The following is an 18,434-nucleotide window of genomic DNA, read 5'->3' as shown; positions in this document are numbered from 1 at the left end:
TATATGCAGTGAAGGAGATCTCTCTTGACCATTGTTTGCCTAACATTGTCACAAGAGCTCTCAATGAAGGGTTAATTTGGAAATTTGGAATCTTTTGCACTAATCATTAATTCATTTTATATATATCCCTCAGGATCTCAGAGAATAATAATATGAGGATATAAAAGAAAAGAAAACATACTTACAATACACTTCCATTGATTCCAATGAACTTGTGATAGGAGGCCATTTTGAATCCATTGAATTTCCCTTGGGAGGCCATTTTACAGGACCAGCCCAATGATTGAAAAACAAAGTCTCTGGGCTTCAGACCGTCTGCCTACGGAGAATGTTCTCCCAGCTCAGTCGAAGCAATTGGGACAAATGCACTTTGCAGCTAACCTAGTGCCAAGCACAAAGCACTTTCTCACAACAGCCGCCTTGCGATGGAGGCTGTGTTAGGAAAGGATGTCAGTCCAAAGACATCCAGTGACTCTCACAATTCAGGTCCGATACCATTAACTGCACTATATTGGCTCATAATGTGCTAATAAGCTAGGAAAATAGAAAACATGAAAAGAGGGATGTGTGTATATTTGTGCACATGTGCTACTGTGTAATTCAATGTATGGATTACTTTTGAGGATGAGGGAAGGAGAAGCTGCCCAGGGAATGAGCAGAGAAGAGAGGCAGGAACCCCCAGTCGCTTCACAGACAGAGGAAGAATCTTAGAAAGGGCCCACTCAGATGAATCAAGCAGTTAAAAGAAGCAGGGAGAAGTTTGTCCTCTCAGATTTGCAAAATTCTGTTAATGTAGTCTTACAATAAAGAAGAATTAGTTCATCTTGTCCTGCTTCCTGTCTGGTTCATTCCAAAGGGTTGACACTTTCCCAATTTGTCTTCTCATCTATGGATGCTTAGCAAACAAGCCATACCTCCGGCGGCCATTTTAATGCAAATGCACCCATAAAATCAACCATTTTCTGGCTAATAAGCCTCACAAACCCAGTTATTTTGTAAACAACAATATCTATCATATCATATAATATGTAATATTGAAGGTGTCAGGTTGGAATTAAGGAAACTCATTAAAGAAATTGCTAAGGCAGAAAAGTGGCAGCTGTGGTGAGTGTTACATGATCAGTAACCAATGGCGGGACACTACTGCCTAGCAATAGGAAAGTGACAAGGAAATAATAAGTTAAAAGGATGCCCTTAGAAGAACGTTAGCTAAGGCATGCAGCCATGTGCCCTTCCTGTGCCAGGCCAGCCCCTGCAGCCCTGGGGAGGCCATGCTGGGTGGCGGCAGGAAGGGCGCCAAAGTGGGGGTAGCCAGGCCGACGCTCTTCCAGCTGGAGTGGGGGACCTTTGCCTGGGGTTCTGGGGAGGCCGCCTTCTTGGCCTGGCTGGGCCCATCTGAGAGGTGAGTGGGAAGGCGGCAGCCCAGGATCAAAATGGCAAGATCTTTTTTTTTTTTTTTACAAGAAGTTGGAATTGATTGACTGACTTTTTTTCTCTCCACAAACTTCTTTTATTTCCCTGCAGTGGAGGAGGAGAAATGGGACGGGGCTGGAAGTCAGGTAAGCAAAGAAATGCAATTCCTGGGGGAAGCAAGAACAGTGGTGTGGCAAGCTCTCCAGCTCCACGGGGAAGGAGTGGCTGGCATGAGTGTTGATGGCTCGCTTCAGCACCCTCCCTCCCTGATCATCTGCTGCTTTGGTGACTGTGGGCAGAGCTGTGAAGACGTCCAGGTGGCCAAAAGTGCCAGCAGTCTGGCTCAGGAGCGAAAGGGAAGAGGTGAGGGGGGAACATGCCCCACTTGTTCTGCGGCCACTTTTAGCCGAGCCACGTTGCACTCGCCAATGGCATGGCTATGAGGCTTGGTGGATCCCCCCCCCATCTGACCCACATGAGGCTGTAGCCAGGCCTCCCATGCTTATGGTAACTCTAACCCCCACACACAGCCCAATCCTAACGGGAGATGGGAAGCCCTGGGGAAAAAACCAGGAAAGGTTTGGTGGGGAAGAAAACAGTTTTTCCGTTTTTTTCCAAAGACGTTTTCCAGTTTTTTTCCAGGCCTTCCCATCTCTGACCCACAATGCCTAACCCCCAACCGTAACCCACACTCCACCCAGGGCAAGCACAATGCCTAACCTGACACTGTGACAAGGAAAATCATAAAATGGGGCAAAATTCATTTAACAATTGTCTTACTTAGCAACAGAAATTTTAGACTCAATTGTGGTCATACATTGACTACCTGTATTTTAGTTCTAGTGGTGAGTCAATTCTTCTGGGTCCTACATCTCATTTCTAACTGAAGACAAAAACAGACATAGATTTTTGGTGCAGTGATTTAAATCCAACAACTTGGTTGTTGTTTGGTAAGAGCCACCCTGCAAAACTATAGACTTCTAATCATTGACTCGGTGTTAATAATGTGTATGTTGAGGTTCGAAGGTGAGGGTCACTGTGAGATAGAAAAAACAAATATTAGCTATGGAGTTAAAGTATATAAAAAAATGTAAAGATCTTTCCTAGCGTTGTTTTCCTAGCTTGGCTCCAGTTGCTGTCTTCTCTGACTCCTCAAACGTTTCCAAAATGTCTCTTTTGATTTCCTTCTTCATTGGGGTTCAGATGCTTCACTCAGTGGTTACTTCTCCACCTTTTCGCTTTCTGCCCCCAACGTGCAACTCTTTGGAGGTAAAGGCGGCTGCAGAAATGGCTCTTAACAAACTCAATGCACATCGGAAAGAAGGCTACGTTCTTGGCCTCCAGCGCATTTTTGATGTCCGTGAACTACCCCAGGTAAAATTTCCTTCTCCTATTGACTTTTTTCTTTCCTTCAATTTGATAGCATCCATCTTTAAAGATGTCACATTAAACTAAGGCTATCTGGATTGGTAAAAAAAAACAAAAAACAAACAGCCATTCATTGCCACCCAGTTCTTTCTTTAATAATAATAATAATAATAATAATAGTAGTAGTAGTAGTAGTAGTAATAATAATAATAATAATAATAATAATAATAATTCCATCCTGCGACGATATCTGTAATACCATCAAACATCCACATCTGCCTATCCCAGGTCCTGGGTAAGGACTCAACAGATAGACAAAATGCCAAATCCAGTCTGAACATCTGGCTGACTGTGCGATGATCCATGATGATGATGATGATGATGATGATGATGATGTTGGAAGGAACCTTAGAAGTCATCTAGTCCAATCCCCTGAACATCTGGCTGACTGTGCGATGATCCATAATAATAATAATAATAATAATAATAATAAAGTTGAAAGGGACCTTAGAGGTCATCTAGTCCAACCCCCTGCTCAGGCAGGAAACCCTATACCATTTCGGACAAATGGCTGTCCAGTCTCTTCTTAAAAACTTCCAGTGTTGGAGCATTCACACTGGAAGTTTTTAAGAAGAGACTAGACAGCCATTTTTATCTGCTAATTATCCAGATTCTTCCAAACTAGATTTGATGAATCTAATAATAAAAAATAGTAATACAATAATAATACAATAACAAGGATAGAAGCAACCTGGAACTAAGGAGTAATTTCCTAACAGTGAGAACTAGTGGAACAGCTTGCCTTCAGAAGTTGTGGGTACTTCATCACTGAAGGCTTTTAAGAAGAGCTGGCTTTGTGAGGCAGGACTAGAACTCCCAGCCTCCTGGTTTGTAGCCTGATGCCTTAATCACTTCACCAAACTGGCTCTCATATTTTTTTTATATCATCAGACACAAGAAATCAGGAGCCAGGATTTCTGGGCAGTCACTTGTCTGAAATGGTATAGGTCTCCTGCTTGAACAGGGGGTTGGACTAGAAGACCTCCAAGGTCCGTTCCAGCTCTGTTCTGATTCATAAATTAAGTGTACGGAGAGAAGGGAAGCAACTATTTGTCCTACACCCTCTGTTGTGCATCATTACTATAAGACTGAAGTAACTATCTTCCATAGCAGATCCTAATATCCCTGAGCATTCCTCTTTTTTTAATGAGACAGGACTGTACCTATCCTAGATCTTCCACATAAAGTTGATGGGACCAGTTGGGACTATAATGGATATTCCCCAAGTTTCAAATAATTTTTTGTCCCAAGCATAAATCATTTGGAGTAAAGAGTTAGAATTACAGAATAGAATTGGAAGGGACCTTGGAAGTTTTCTAGTCCAACCCCTGCTCAAACAGGAGACCCTATACCAGGGGTTCTCAACCTTGGCATCTTTAAGACTTGTGGACTTCAACTCCCAGAATTCCTCAGCCAGCTTTGCTGACTGAGGAATTCTGGGAGTTGAAGTCCACAAGTCTTAAAGTTGCCAAGGTTGAGAACCCCTGCCCTATACTATTTCAGACAAGTCCAGTCTCTTCTTTAAAAACCCCAATGATAGTGCACCCACAACTTCTGATGGCAAGCTAGTTAATTATTCTCACTGTTAGAAAGTTCCTCCTTAATTTTAGTTTGCTTCTCTCCTTGATTAGTTTCCACCCTCTGTTTCTTGACCTGCCTTTTGGTGCTTTGAAAAATAAGTTGACCCTCTCTCCTTCCTTGTGGCAGCCCCTCAAATACTGGAACACTGCCTGATGGCTCTATGGACATTCGTACTCCATAAATATGTCAGCATTCAAAGCTCCAGCATGTTTTGGTGTCTTCCTTCCAATCTCCACAACTTGTACAGAATCAGTGACCTGTCTAATCACTCAAATATACTCAGCGGTGATGGTGGTTTAGTGTTCTAAATGCAACTGAAGCAAGCCAGCATTAATAGGAAAAGGTTTAAAAAGTGATACACAGAAAGCAGTCAGTACTAAAGGGAAGAAGAAACACCTCTCTTCTTGACCAGTATAAAAGTTCTAAACCTCCTCCTTTCATATATTTTGAAATGAAGATTGGCGGTATTTTTCAGTGCAGCATCTTGCAGATTGTAACTTTTTAAAGCCAAGTCAGATATTTCTTAAGTTATTTCTGTGGTACCCAACCAACTTTGGGTGTTAGATAAAGTCAATGTATATTTTGGGGTTGGGTGATCGTGTGCAGGTTGTGCAGGATTAAAGCTTTCCCTTCAGGAGCTCAGTTTATGATCCCATATTCCACATGGGAGTTACAGAAGAAAAAAAAAATCAATTTCCACTACAACCAGAGTCAGATGAGTGATTGCAAATCCCAGGGACCACTCCTGCTCATCTTCTAACTGGACACTGCTGGATTCATCAAAAGGGTAGTTGGTTTCCTGACACTGAGTGGAAGTGGGTTGAATTCTTGCCTTTTTCTGAATGATAATTTGAAGCTTAATTTAATTCCATGTAATGTACTTATGGTGATTGACACCCTGCTTTGCCTTTTCAAGAATTTTCCTTTGTTTGTCCATAGTGGATGGGTGGTTCTCTTTTCTACATCACCTTGGATGTGTTAGAAACTGAATGCCATGTCCAGAGCAGAAACTTGTGGAAAGAGTGCAAAATTAGAGAGGCACACGAGACAGTAAGTAATCAATTACTTAGTTTAAAAAACTACCAACTGAGATTGGAAGTTGAATCTGGGTTTTGAACTGGTTTGCAAAGGAGGCTGAGGGAGTCACTCCACCCTCTTGTCGTATCGCAACAAACATGCCTCTTCAGAATATCCTTCACCACTTCTCCACTCTTTCCATTGGTTCCCTTAGCATGTGCGTGCACATTTATGATAATTCTCTGCAGTGAGCTGCCCCTTCAGATCCATAGTAGAAATAGGGTTGCACAAAATTGCAGGAAAAAAATGTAGGAACTATGGAAATGTGGAGAACAAGAAATATAGAAAATTTGACTCCTCTCATATTGAAAGGAAAGTAAACTGGAGTCTAAGGTGTGGAAAAGATACAGCTTTTGATTATGTATCATGAAATCATTGGTAAAAGAAGTGGGTGACTAACAAAAACTACCTTTTCTTGTTCCAGGTCTATGGCCAATGCAAAATAATAATTCACTTCAACAGGAATTCAAATCATTCACAATTGTACAGTTATGACTGTGTTTTACGATCACGTACGTATTTTCCTACATATAGGTTTGCAAGAAAAAATGTATCAAGCACATATAATTCCCAATTGCAGTTTTACAGATTTCCCCACAGAAATTTAAAAAGTAGATGCAAAGGCCCCAAAATTAAATTTTAAAGATTTATTTCAGTCTTCAGGATATCTTAGCTACATCTGGAGTTTCTGTTTGCTCTATTTCTCAACCACAGGTGCTATTTGGCCTGATTTCATTTTCTATAAATTTCCACATGGCTCCTTTTTGCATGTGCAGTTTCTCACAACTTTTTATTCTAATGAATTGTTGTTCATTTTTATTTTGTACATATTGTACTTTAATATATATATTTCTGTGCAAATTAATGGGTATGCAAAATTTATTATCAGACACTCAAAAACATAGTGACCTCCATGTTGTCATGATATTTCAATAATCTGATAAGATTTGCTGTACATGTACAGAAAAAAATCCTACAGAACAAACATGTTGTCCCTTTGCATCTAATTTTAATGTCTGAATTAAACTATGAGCAGGAGACTAACAACTGAAATTCTCCATCAAATTCAAATAATGAAACAAATATTTGTAATTAATCCAAGAATGGAATTTAGATTTTTTTTTTATCTTCTATTCAAGCCAAAATTTCACTTTACATTCAATTCATGAAGCACTGTGTGACTTGGCAGCCCAGTAAGACCCATTGTATATAAACAAACAAGAGTCAGACTGACTACAACATGTACAGTATGGCCCTTTTATGACTTGTGGACTTCAACTCCCAGAATTCCCGAGCCAGCCATGCTGGCTTAGGAATTCTGGGAGTTGAAGTCCACAAATCATAAAGGGGCCATCGTTCCCCACCTCTGATTTAGACAATATGATCATATGGTAACATGGTCAAGAGATAAAGAGGCTCAATTTTCAATCAAATCCAAATTTGCGCATTCATCTAAAGATATGAGCTGAAATCCAATTCTATATTGGACCAATCTTCTAATTCAGTGTTTCTCCACCTTGGCAACTTTAAAATAGGTGAACTTCAGTTCTCACAATTTCCCACACATGAATGCTGGCTGGTAAATTGTGGGAGTTGAAATCCCCCCTCCATAAAGTTGCCAGGGTTGAGAAACACTTTTCTAAATGTTTGCTATATTGTTCTCTATAGTTTCTCCAGCTGCTATGGCAAAAATCTGCCCTGATTGTCCAACCCCTAGTGACCCTTCTGAAGCCACTTTTTGGGAAACGGCGGCGGAGAGCCTGGCCAAATTCAATGCTGAAAGCAACCATGTTCATTATTTCACCGTCCTCAATGTCACCAAAGCCAGATCACAGGTAACACTGAAACGTAAATGTTGTGTCCTTGGTTTGGCTGGAACAGATTAATTCTTGTAACAATTCCCAATCTGGCATCCTTCAGATAGATTGTGAATAAAACTCAAAGAATTCTGGAAGTAACTGTACCTGAACTTCAGAGAAAACCAGATTAGGAAAAGTTGCTAGCAAGTATACCCAGCCACCATTCAAAATTCCCAGTTCTAAGGACAAGTATTGTTCAGTACTATTTATTAGGCAGGAAACTAGCTAAGAAGGGTTAGGCTGGGTTAATATTTGGATGGGAGAATGTTACAAAAGTTCTCAGAGAATATCTTTAGTGATGCAAGTCATTTATTTGTTTGTTTGTTAAATTTATTGGCCACCCATGTTGCCATGGGGCTATTCTGGCCAGCTCACAATAATAAAATGGAAAAAATAATAAAAAAAATGTAAACATAAGAATAGCAAGGCAATGAGTCAATAAAAATAAACAAGGGCAATAATATGAATTAAAAGATGGGCGGAGGCAGCAGGATGAGGTCAACTAATTAGTCAATAGCCATCTCCAGTGTAGTACAAATAGTCCTTGACTTACAACAGTTCCTTTAGTGACCACTCAAAGTTACAACAGCACTGAAAAGAGCGACTTATGACCATTTTTCACACTTATGACCATTGCAACATCCCCATGGATCACATGATCAAAATTCAGACACTTGGCAACTGACTCATATTTATGACAATTGCAGTGTGACATTCTGAAAAGCGAAATCAATGGGGAAGCCGGATTCACTTAACAACCGTGTGACTAACTTAACATCTGCAGTGATTCACTTAACAACTATGGCCAAAAAAAGTTGTAAAAATGGGGCAAAGTTTGCTTAACAATTAGTTCACTTAGCAACAGAAATGTTGGGCTCAGTTGTGGTTGTATGTCAGGGATTACCTATATTCCCCTAGTGCAGGGGTAGGCAACCTCAGCTCTTTTATGACTCATGGACTTCAACTCCCAGAATTCCTGAGCCAGCCATGCTGAGGGGAAAGGGAGAGTTTCCAAGCTGAGCCAGGCTGGATCAGGAATTCTGGGAGTTGAAGTCCACAAATCATAAAAGAGCCAAGGTTGCCTACCCCTGCCCTAGTGAGTCCGGAGGCCAAACAGCAGAGTCAGATCTTTAGACCCTTATTTGCTTTAGTTTGGCAAGATTTCTGTCTATTGGTGAGGAATGATAAAGGAAACGTCTTCGAAATTACTCAGCATGTCTTTCTTGGTTTTTTGGAGCGTAACATTCTGCAACTTGGTGCTCTATGGATCAATTGGACTTTGATTCCCTTAACTTTTATGGGACCTGCTCTAACTTTTGCCTGTGACTTTTTCGCAGTGGGTTGTTGGTCCTTCCAACTTTGTGGAGTACACCATCCAAGAGACCTCTTGTCCCAAAAGCCAGCCAGTGTCTGTCATCACTAAGTGTCCTCTGCTCCCATCCAACACTGCAGTGAGTATTCAGACATCTTGTACAAAGTCTGTCAGTAGATTTCTTTTCCAGATCTAACAAAAATGAAATTGAATAATTTGGGAAAAGCCAACTCTAATCTTATAGGTTGTGTGAGGCAAGAAATCATCTTATGCTATGCTAAAGCATATTAATTTGAAACAACCTCTTGTGTGAGTACAGGAATCAGTTTTAGTTAGCCTAGGTTTTGGTTTTAACACGTTGTATGAATCCAGCCATTCCACATGAAGGACAACTGTTAGGCAGATACTAATCTACTAATATAGCTGTAATAAATCTATTTGAAAAGAAATGGAAGAAACAGTAATAATACCATACTGAATCAGCAGAAGAAGTTAAATCTAAAATTAGATTTTGTAGAGATGGACATGAACCAGATAATGATAATATTGGAACCCCTTTCACAGGAATTCTCATATCATCCTTCCAAGGATCTAGGCCAGCTTGCTGTGTCCAACTCATCATGGCCATCTTGCCATGGCCAACTCACCACGGACAATTCCACATGGGATAACTCAATGTGATAAAGGTTATCGGCACTGTTTCTTTGGCATTATTTCCATTGACATTTATCACGTTGAGTTATCCCACATGGAATTGTTTGCATCGCATTGTCCTGCAGCAAGTTGACCGTGTGAGTTGGGATATGGCGAGTTAGCCGCAGTGAGATGGCCGCGGCAAGTTGGCTATGGCGGGTTGGCTGCAGCGAAATGGCTGCGGAGAGTTGGCCCCGGCAACATGGCTGTGGCAAGATGGCTGTGATGAGTTGGCCACAGCGAATTGTCCCATTCCATCCCTAGAAAACTAGCTGTCCATCCTTTGCTTAATAACGTCTAGTGATGCAGTAAACATAATTCGAGGAAACAGGCTGTTCCATCTATGCAGTATCATTTGGTGCTCTCTAACCCAACTTATAAATCATAATGTTAATTATAATTTAGCAGAATTCTGCAGGGCAATTCTTTAATAACCAAAATTATATACCAATAGGAATATAATAATTAAAATAACGATTTCATTCTGTAACACCAGAAAACTATTCAGTCACCCCTAGAACAGTTGGATCAGTACAGTCCGAAAGAAAACAGAATATTTTGGAATTCCCAGAATACTATGTTATGTTCAGAAATAGAAAGGAACTGATGAATAGCCTCACAGCACAGGAAATGTACATTGGAATATCCCGCAGTACAGGAGTAGTAACAAAATGTATCTTCACTTCAAGCTTAAGAATCAGTTTTATTCCACTTTAGCAAATTCACGCTGAAAAACCTTATGTTATGCATGTAGCCTAGTTTCTACAGACAAAAGAAATGAGAAAAAGAAAGAATTTCTGTTTCTAACAAGGAGAGCACACAAATTTGGGTTTGCCATGCCATTTACTCTAACTAGAGCACAGAAACAGTTTTTTTGAAGAGGAGAAATGGCATGCCAACCATAGAGACTAACGGAGAAGGCCCTTTGATACAGAACATCTGAGGAATGATATGTATTGCTGTCCCACTGCATATTAAAAAACATCTGGCGGCTTCCGGTGGGAGGCGACGGCGATGGCGGCTAGCTTTTAGCCGTCCAGCTGGGGAAGTGTCAGAGCCGCGGAGCGCAGCGCGCATCAGCTGGCCCGCGGCTCGGAAATCCCTTCCCGGGCAAAGGGAAGGGATAGAGAACGCAAGAGTAGAGGTAGAACCCCTGAACCCCCTCTGGATTTATTTCTAGAGGGGGTGAAAGGAGTGTTCCCTCGGAGCTCTTGCTGATCTCCGCCTCCCAGCTGTTTTTGCTTCCTTGGAAGCAAAAGAAACCGCCGCTTCTATCTCCGTGTTTACAGCATTTTGGTGAGTAATTTTTAAACGGACGGAGCAGTTTAAAGGACTTTTTCTTATATTTTAGGTGTTTATTTTTTTATCTTTTGATTTTTACTATTTTTCCTCCTTTTCTTTGTTATACTAGTGAAAGGACTTAAGATGGCGTTTTGAAAGTGTCGGAGTTTTTTTTTCCTTTCTCTTTTGTTTTACTTTCCCTTTTTAAGGATTGTTTTTTGCTTTTGCTTTTGCTTTTGGCTTAGAATTTTTTTTTTTGAATTGTTTGCTCTTTTATTACTTATTCTTGGGATTTATTCTGGACTTTTAATGATTATAGTTTGTCTCTTTTTAAAAATTCTTTTTTTCTTTTTTTCCTCCTCCCTTTTTGGCTGGAGGGGAAAGGGAAGTGACAATTGTGCTTTTTAAAATGGCTTCAAAGAGGCAGCAGCCTTCCTCAGTACCCAAGGTTATTTCTTCTCCTATAACTTCCACTGCACAGCTACAACAACAATCTAAACATGCACCACCGGCTCAGCCACCACCCTCCCCTCCTCTACCTGGACTTTCAGTGCAAGAGGTTAGAGGCATAATGGGAGAGATTGTAGTTCAAATGAGAGAGGAAATGACTCAATTTGTTTCACAGATTAAATCAGAAATTAAATCTGATCTCAAAGAAGAGATAACGGGGATAAAGTCTAAATTGCAAGAAAATAATAATGAATTACGACAAGATATACTGGCAGCTGTTTCAGGTTTGGCTACTGTGGTGGTTAAGCTCGATGCAAGGCTTGAGGAAGTGGAAGACAAAGTTGACTCTTTAGATGACAAAATTCAAGACGTGGAAAGGAAGGTGGACTCCTCACAAGAAGATATTTTGATGTTTCAATACAGACAAATGGAGTATGCTCTGAGGATTAGAGGCCTCAAGGAAGATATGAATCAAGATTTGATGGAGGTGGTTCTTAGTGATCTGGCGCTGGCTTTGGATATGGATAAAGGAGAATTACAGAGAGAAGTAGAAAAAATTTATAGACTCAACTCCTGGATTGCTAAGCAGAAGAATTTGCCCAGAGATGTGGTGATTTACTTTACAAAGAAGTCCCTGCGGAATGAGATTATACAAGCTTTTTACAACAAAAGATTTCAGATTGCCGCCCAAGATGTCATCATTCTAAAGGAAATCCCATCTAAAATTTTAAGAAGTAGGAAAGACTTTGCTTTTTTAACCAATGAGCTTAAAGCTAGATCGATGCCATTCAGATGGGAAATTCCGATGGGTATCGTTTTGAGCCATGCTGGGACACGTTACAGATTGAACACAGTTGACAAAGCTAGAGATTTCTATACTTCGGTCCTGAGTGCAGGCTCAATTTCATCTGGTCGGAAATCTTTGAGTGCTAAGGAACCTGAGCAGCAATCTGAGGCACTAGATTTGGTTTCCGCAGGGATGATAGAAGTGGCAAAGCAACGCCAAACGGAGGCTAAAGAGCAGAGGATGACTCGTGCAGCTTATAAGCGTAAAGAGAAAGAGCAACGTAAAAAAGAGCCCAAAGAGAATTCTCCTGGAAGTGCATCACCGCCGGTGGGAGGAGCAAGACCCAAGAGTTATGCAACACACGCAGCTCTGTCAGAGTTTGATGGTGTCTTCTCCAGGCTGCGTGCCAAGGGAGATGGCAAAGTTTTTGACCTGGAATGTTAATGGATTGAATTCTCCTCAGAAACGGAAAAAAATCTTTTATTATTTGAAACAACATACCAATGATGTTATTTGTTTACAGGAAACTCATATTCTACTTAAAGATCAGAAATATTTAGTTAATGCTCGTTTGGGATCTCATTTTATATCTCCTGCACCTGGGAAGAAAGGGGGAGTTGTTATATATGTCAAACAAAACCTGCCAGCTTGTCTGGTAGAATCAGATCCCCAGGGGAGATATGTGATGATTGAACTTGGTATTTATGGTAAGAAAGTACTTATAGTTGGACTTTATGCTCCAAATCAACAACAGGAACAATTTTATAAACAGTTACACCAAAAAATAACTTTGCTTGATTATAGATCGGTGGTATTAATGGGTGATTGGAATGGTGTCTTAGATACACAAAGGGATAAGAAAGGTTCCTCTCCTTTTCTTAAACAAGCAAGGCTACCTAAAGCCTTTTTTGATATGAAAGAAGACTGGGAATTAAGGGACTATTGGCGGGAACGTAATCAAGAGGAGAGAGACTTTACTTTTTTTTCTGACAGACACCAATCTTTTTCAAGAATTGACTTTTTCTTGATTACCACGGATTTGTATAATAAAGTAAAGAATGTAAAGATTTTTCCTAGATCACTGACGGATCATAGTCCAGTTTGGATGGAGTTGATTCAAGAGAAAGAGGAAAGAAGATCCTGGAGAGTTAATGAAAATTTGTTTAGACAAGAGAAGAATGTTCAAAAACTAAAGGAGTGTTTAAAGGACTATTTTGCTTTGAATATGTATAAGGGGACTTCAATGTCAATGGTATGGGATGCAGGTAAAGCATTTATGCGCGGTGTTTTGATAAAAATGAATAATTTTTATAAGCGAAATCAGACTCAGAAACGTAGAGAACTTGAAGATGAAATTAAACTAAAAGAAAGGGCTTTGATTCTAAATCCTTCTGATGAAAGTACTAAAGAATCTGTAAAGTTATTAAGGTCACAATTTAATATGTTGATAGCAGATCAAGCTGCAACCAATTTATTATTTATGAAACAAAATACATTTTGTAATGCTAATAAGCCGGGGAGATGGTTGGCTTATCAATTAAGAAAGAAACAGAGACTGAGAATAATAGAGAAAATAAATTATAAGGGTAAACTAGTTTCTCAGAAGGAATTAATTAAAAAATCTTTTTTGGATTATTATCAAAACCTATACAAATCTACTAATGTACAACTGTTAGATATAAATAAATATTTAGCTGAGGCAAGTTTTCCTAAACTGACTGAGGATCAGAAATATGAAATTAATGGTTTAATTACTAAGGAGGAAATCGCCTCAGCAATTCAACAATTGAAATTAGGGAAAGCACCGGGTACGGATGGGTTAACAGCTGTTTATTATAAAGCTTTAATGGAGGAGATGATTCAACCATTAAATGATCTTTTTAATGGTATCTTACAGGGTTTAGAGATTCCTCCTTCATGGCGTAGTGCTTTTATATCATTGATTCCAAAGGAGGATCAAGATCTTACTTTACCAAAAAACTATAGGCCTATATCTCTTTTAAACGTGGATTATAAGATATTTGTAAAAATTTTGGTAAATAGGCTTATGAGGGTGGTGCATCATCTTGTGCATAAAGATCAATCAGGGTTTATAACAGGAAGGTATATGAAAAACAATGTTAGACAAATTATTAACTTATTAGAATACTTAGATAAGAACAACCAAGTTCCTGCAGGGCTCATATTTTTAGATGCTGAAAAAGCATTTGACCAACTGAATTGGCATTTTATGCTAAGAGTAATGGAAGAAATGAATTTTGGTGAAAACATATTACAAGCCCTTAAGGTAATATATCAAAAACAAACAGCACAACTTATTGTTAATGGAGGTTTGTCGGAGGTTTTCACAATAGAGAAAGGTACTAGACAGGGGTGTCCTTTATCGCCATTGTTGTTTGTTTTAACATTGGAAATATTATTGATTAAAATTCGAGAGTCTCAGGAAATTAAAGGAATATATGTTAATAAAAAAGAATATAAGTTGAGAGCTTTTGCGGATGACTTGGTTGTTACTTTGTCGCAACCTGATTATTCTGTAGTAAACTTATTACAGTTGATTCACCATTATGGTTTGGTCTCGGGTTTTAAGATTAATGTAAATAAGACTAAAATTTTACCTAAAAATTTGTCGAGTCAGGAGAAGCAGATTTTGGTTAACTCGACGGGTTTTGAGATTGTTAATAAGGTAAAATATTTGGGGGTGATGCTGTCTGTTTCTAATGCAAAACTATTTAAAAATAATTATGAAAGGTTGTGGGTCGGGGTACAGAAAGACTTGAAGAATTGGGAAAAGCTGCAATTATCCCTCATGGGAAGAATTGCAGTGATAAAAATGAATATTCTACCCAAGTTTCTTTTTTTGTTTCAAATGTTACCAATTTTGAAAAATGAGATTAATTTAAATGAGTGGCAGAAGGGTCTCAATAAATTTATTTGGGCAGGGAAAAAACCAAGGGTTAAGTTCAAAATTATGCAAGACTTCCGTGAGAGGGGCGGACTCAAGGTACCAAATTTGAAATTATATTATGATGCGGTGGTTTTAACATTAATTAGTGACTGGGTAAATTTGACAAATTCTGAGATACTTTATCTAGAGGGATGGGATTTACTTTATGGGTGGCATGCCTATTTAATATTTAATAAAAAAATAGATTGGGCTTTTAAATCTCATATTTTAAGAATTTCTTTACTTAGGATTTGGAGAAAATATTATAAAAGTGATTTTAAAGTACCATTATGGGCTATACCTTGGCATGCGATAGAAGGAATAAAAAGAGGGGTTAAAATGGATATGGTGTCTTACAGACAGTTACTTAAATGGGATGGACAAAACTGGCAATTAAAATCACGGGAAGAATTAGCACAAGAAAATTTTACTTATTCTTGGTTCCAATATAGGCAACTACTAGATAGATGGAAGATGGATTGTAAGGTGGGTTTTCTTAGAGAAGATGAAAATCTTATTAAGCAACTGAAGGATCAAAGACAAACCCACATTAAGAGAATTTATGGGGTTTTAGTTGAATTGGACTCAGAAACGGAACTAATTAAAGATTGTATGATTAGATGGGCGCAGAACTTTGGTGAGCCAGTTTCATTGGACACCTGGGAAACTATTTGGGTGAGAAATGTCAAATTTACTCAAGCACAGAATCTAAGGGAGAATTTTTATAAAATGTTTTATAGATGGCACCTTGATCCACAAAAAATGTCTTACATGTACCCTGACGTGCAACCTAAATGTTGGAGATGTGGTTATAAGGAGGCTTCCTATTATCATATTTGGTGGTCATGTAGAGAGATAAAAGCATTTTGGATCAAAATATGGTGGAATATCCAGAGAATTTTTAGAAGGAGGGTAAAATTTACTCCGCAATTATTTTTGTTAGGTATTGTTACAGATTGTGATACAAAGGAGGTTGTATTGATGTTAAACTTGATCACAGCCGCGAGGCTGTTAGTTGGACAATATTGGAAGAAGGAATCTTTGCCTACATTGCAGGAATGGTTTTTTAAAGTAGCTTATCTGGCAGAAATGGCAAAGATTTCGGCTTTCTTAAAGCAACAAACGCAAGAGAAGTTTTTTGCTATCTGGGACAAATGGATAAAATTTATACAATTTAGATTGGGTATACAAAAATATTATATAGCTTTTTCATAAGTTTTATTTTTATATATATTATAGATATCTTTTTTATATATATAAATATAAAGTTTTTAATTTAATTTTTATTTTTATTTTTTTTTTTTTTTTTTTATTATTATTATTTCTTAAGCCTATATTCTGCTCTGGGAAGCTCAGGGGGGGGGAAGGGAGGGTTTTTGGGAGGGGTGTGGGGTGGGGGTTTTTTTTATATGTATTGTTTAATTTTTTTTTCTTTTGTATATGTTGTTTTTTGTTCTGTATTGTTCTTGTTTTTTTTTGTAAAATTTATAAAACTTTTAATAAAAAAAAAAAAAAAAAAAAAAAAAAAACATCTGGCCAACTTAAACCTCTTGGGGATTTTTTTGATAAAAAGTTTTTCTTTTGCTCTAGGAGGCAGGCCTATGCAAGGGCTCTGTGGTAAATAGTCGGATTGAGAATCGGAAATTTGTCACTGTAAAATGCCATTTCTTCCCACACCTGGTAAGTTCCTCAGACAGCTATCATCTGCAGAAAATATTCACTCCAGGTTTTTCAAACATGGTTTACTTTTTTTAAATCATTGACTGAACTTTACCCAACACAGCGATCAATTTCTCAGTTAAATAATAGCTAAAAAAATCACTAGTTAAGACCTTGCTTGATTAAGCAGGTAGAAGATCTGCTTAACAACTTTACTGTTAGTTGTTTTTATTGTAAAGTTCTTGATTATATTTCAGTTTTGCATTCTACCTAAAGCCTGTGGAGTGAGGTAATTAATAACTCCTTAAATAAGATACAATAATAAAATAATGAAATGAAATGAACAAATATAAATAGAAACAACTGAACAAAACCCCCCCCCTGAATTTTTTTTTAAATGCATAAATCATAGGTAATTAAGGGTACCACGAGAGCATATAATTGGAAAGGTCTCACCTTGCTGCATCCACATTATTAATATATTGAATATTCCACAAAAAAAGTAAGCACAATTTATAGGCCCAGATACTGACAACCCCTTAAGCCACTTTTCTGTATGTTTTGTCCTATTAGCCACCGGTTACAGATGAACAGACTCCACTGTCTGGGTTGGAACCTGGGCAGGAGGAACATCACGATGACGGTAAAAGACACAGAAATCACCATGAAGAGAACAGACACCATCATCACCACTCCCATGCTCATCACCACAAACATCATGGACATAAGCATGAAGACCAGGAGCCACACTCTCCTCACCACTCAGCTAACATCACTGAGATACTACCAGACCAGAAGGAAATATTGGGGCGGGTGATCATCTATCCTCCTTCAAGCAAACATGTCTCACTACACTCCTTACCAGAAGTCCAGGAGCCCAATCCAACCTCTAAACCCAGTTTGATTTCTCCAGAACAGGAAGCCAGTCCTCACTCAGTAAAGTTAGCCAGGCCAGCCATTCCTCCCTTCCCCAATGGGTTTTCAGAATCACCATCCTGCCCAGGAGACCTTGCAATACAGGTCTATGGCCTTCACCTTCATGGGCCAGAACTTCACTAAAACTAAATGATGTACTGTAGGACACTGAAAGCTTAATCTAATAGAAACTCATCAGATCTCCCTACACAAGCAGAATTCTCTTGGTTTCCATGTTTGCTAGCTTAATGTTTTGTAGCATCATACTAACAAAGTTTTGATTTTAATTTAATTTTCATGAATAAAATACTGTCTGGATTCATATACTCTGGGAAGTGATGGGTTATTTAAATGTGAGGTACCAAATAAGTAATTAGCTGCATTTAGACATCAGGCTACTTCATAAATCATGTTTCAAAAACCCGAATGATTAAAGACTAAGAAATATCATTATGTCTGAACTCATTATACAGATCCTGCCTCTAATGTCCCACTATAAACTTTAAAAGTGGACCTTTAATTCTAAGTTAAGATGGTGATTTTGTCAATTGCAGATAGTCCTCGACTTACACCATTTCATTTTGTGACTGTTCAAAGTTGCAATGGCACTGAAAAACCTATGAATGTTTTTCACACTTATGACCATTACAGTATCCCCATACTCATATGATCAAGTTTGGATAGGTGGCAACCGGCTCATATTTATGAGAGTTGCAGTGTCCCAGGGTTACATAATCACCTTTTGCGACCTTCTGACAGGTAAACTCAATGGGGAAGCCAGATTCACTTAACAACTGTGTTACTAATTTAACCACTTTAACAAATGTGGCAATGGTCTCACTTAACAACGGTCTCACTCAGCAACAGAAATTTTGGGCTCAATTGTGGCCATAAGTCAGAGATTACCTATATTGGCAAGATAACTTCAATTTTGCACAGAAAAAAACCCAGATGCATAAAAGTAGTTCACGTTTGAACTATCTCGTAGCTTATTCAACCATCACAGAATTCTGTATACTGGGATCTACTCTT

At 38.6% G+C, this 18,434-nt stretch overlaps 1 protein-coding gene across 6 annotated transcripts; it reads left to right on the top strand.

Moving 5' to 3' along the window:
- Window positions 1-157: 157 nt before the first annotated feature.
- Window positions 158-18,116, top strand: LOC120311909 (fetuin-B-like). Of its 6 annotated transcripts, none has more exons than XM_039351981.1 (9): window positions 158-486; window positions 1,525-1,559; window positions 2,617-2,787; window positions 5,362-5,472; window positions 5,924-6,011; window positions 7,168-7,334; window positions 8,696-8,809; window positions 16,422-16,508; window positions 17,061-18,116. In XM_039351981.1, the coding sequence occupies exons 1-9, from the start codon at window positions 426-428 to the stop codon at window positions 17,544-17,546; spliced, it is 1,320 nt and encodes a 439-aa protein (XP_039207915.1). In that variant the 5' UTR covers window positions 158-425; the 3' UTR covers window positions 17,547-18,116. The 6 variants fall into 6 exon arrangements, with proteins under 6 accessions (XP_039207915.1, XP_039207914.1, XP_039207916.1 ...); XM_039351980.1 differs by having other exon boundaries at window positions 16,419-16,508; XM_039351985.1 differs by lacking the exon at window positions 158-486 and adding an exon at window positions 978-1,104 and having other exon boundaries at window positions 16,419-16,508.
- The last annotated feature ends 318 nt before the right edge of the window (window positions 18,117-18,434 follow it).

Source organism: Crotalus tigris, unplaced genomic scaffold (genome assembly GCF_016545835.1).
Source record: "Crotalus tigris isolate CLP2741 ecotype Arizona unplaced genomic scaffold, ASM1654583v1 scf7180000018395.510130, whole genome shotgun sequence".
Lineage (NCBI taxonomy): Eukaryota > Metazoa > Chordata > Lepidosauria > Squamata > Viperidae > Crotalus > Crotalus tigris.
Note: the sequence above shows the minus strand (reverse complement) of the source record. Positions and strands in the feature narration are given on the sequence as shown.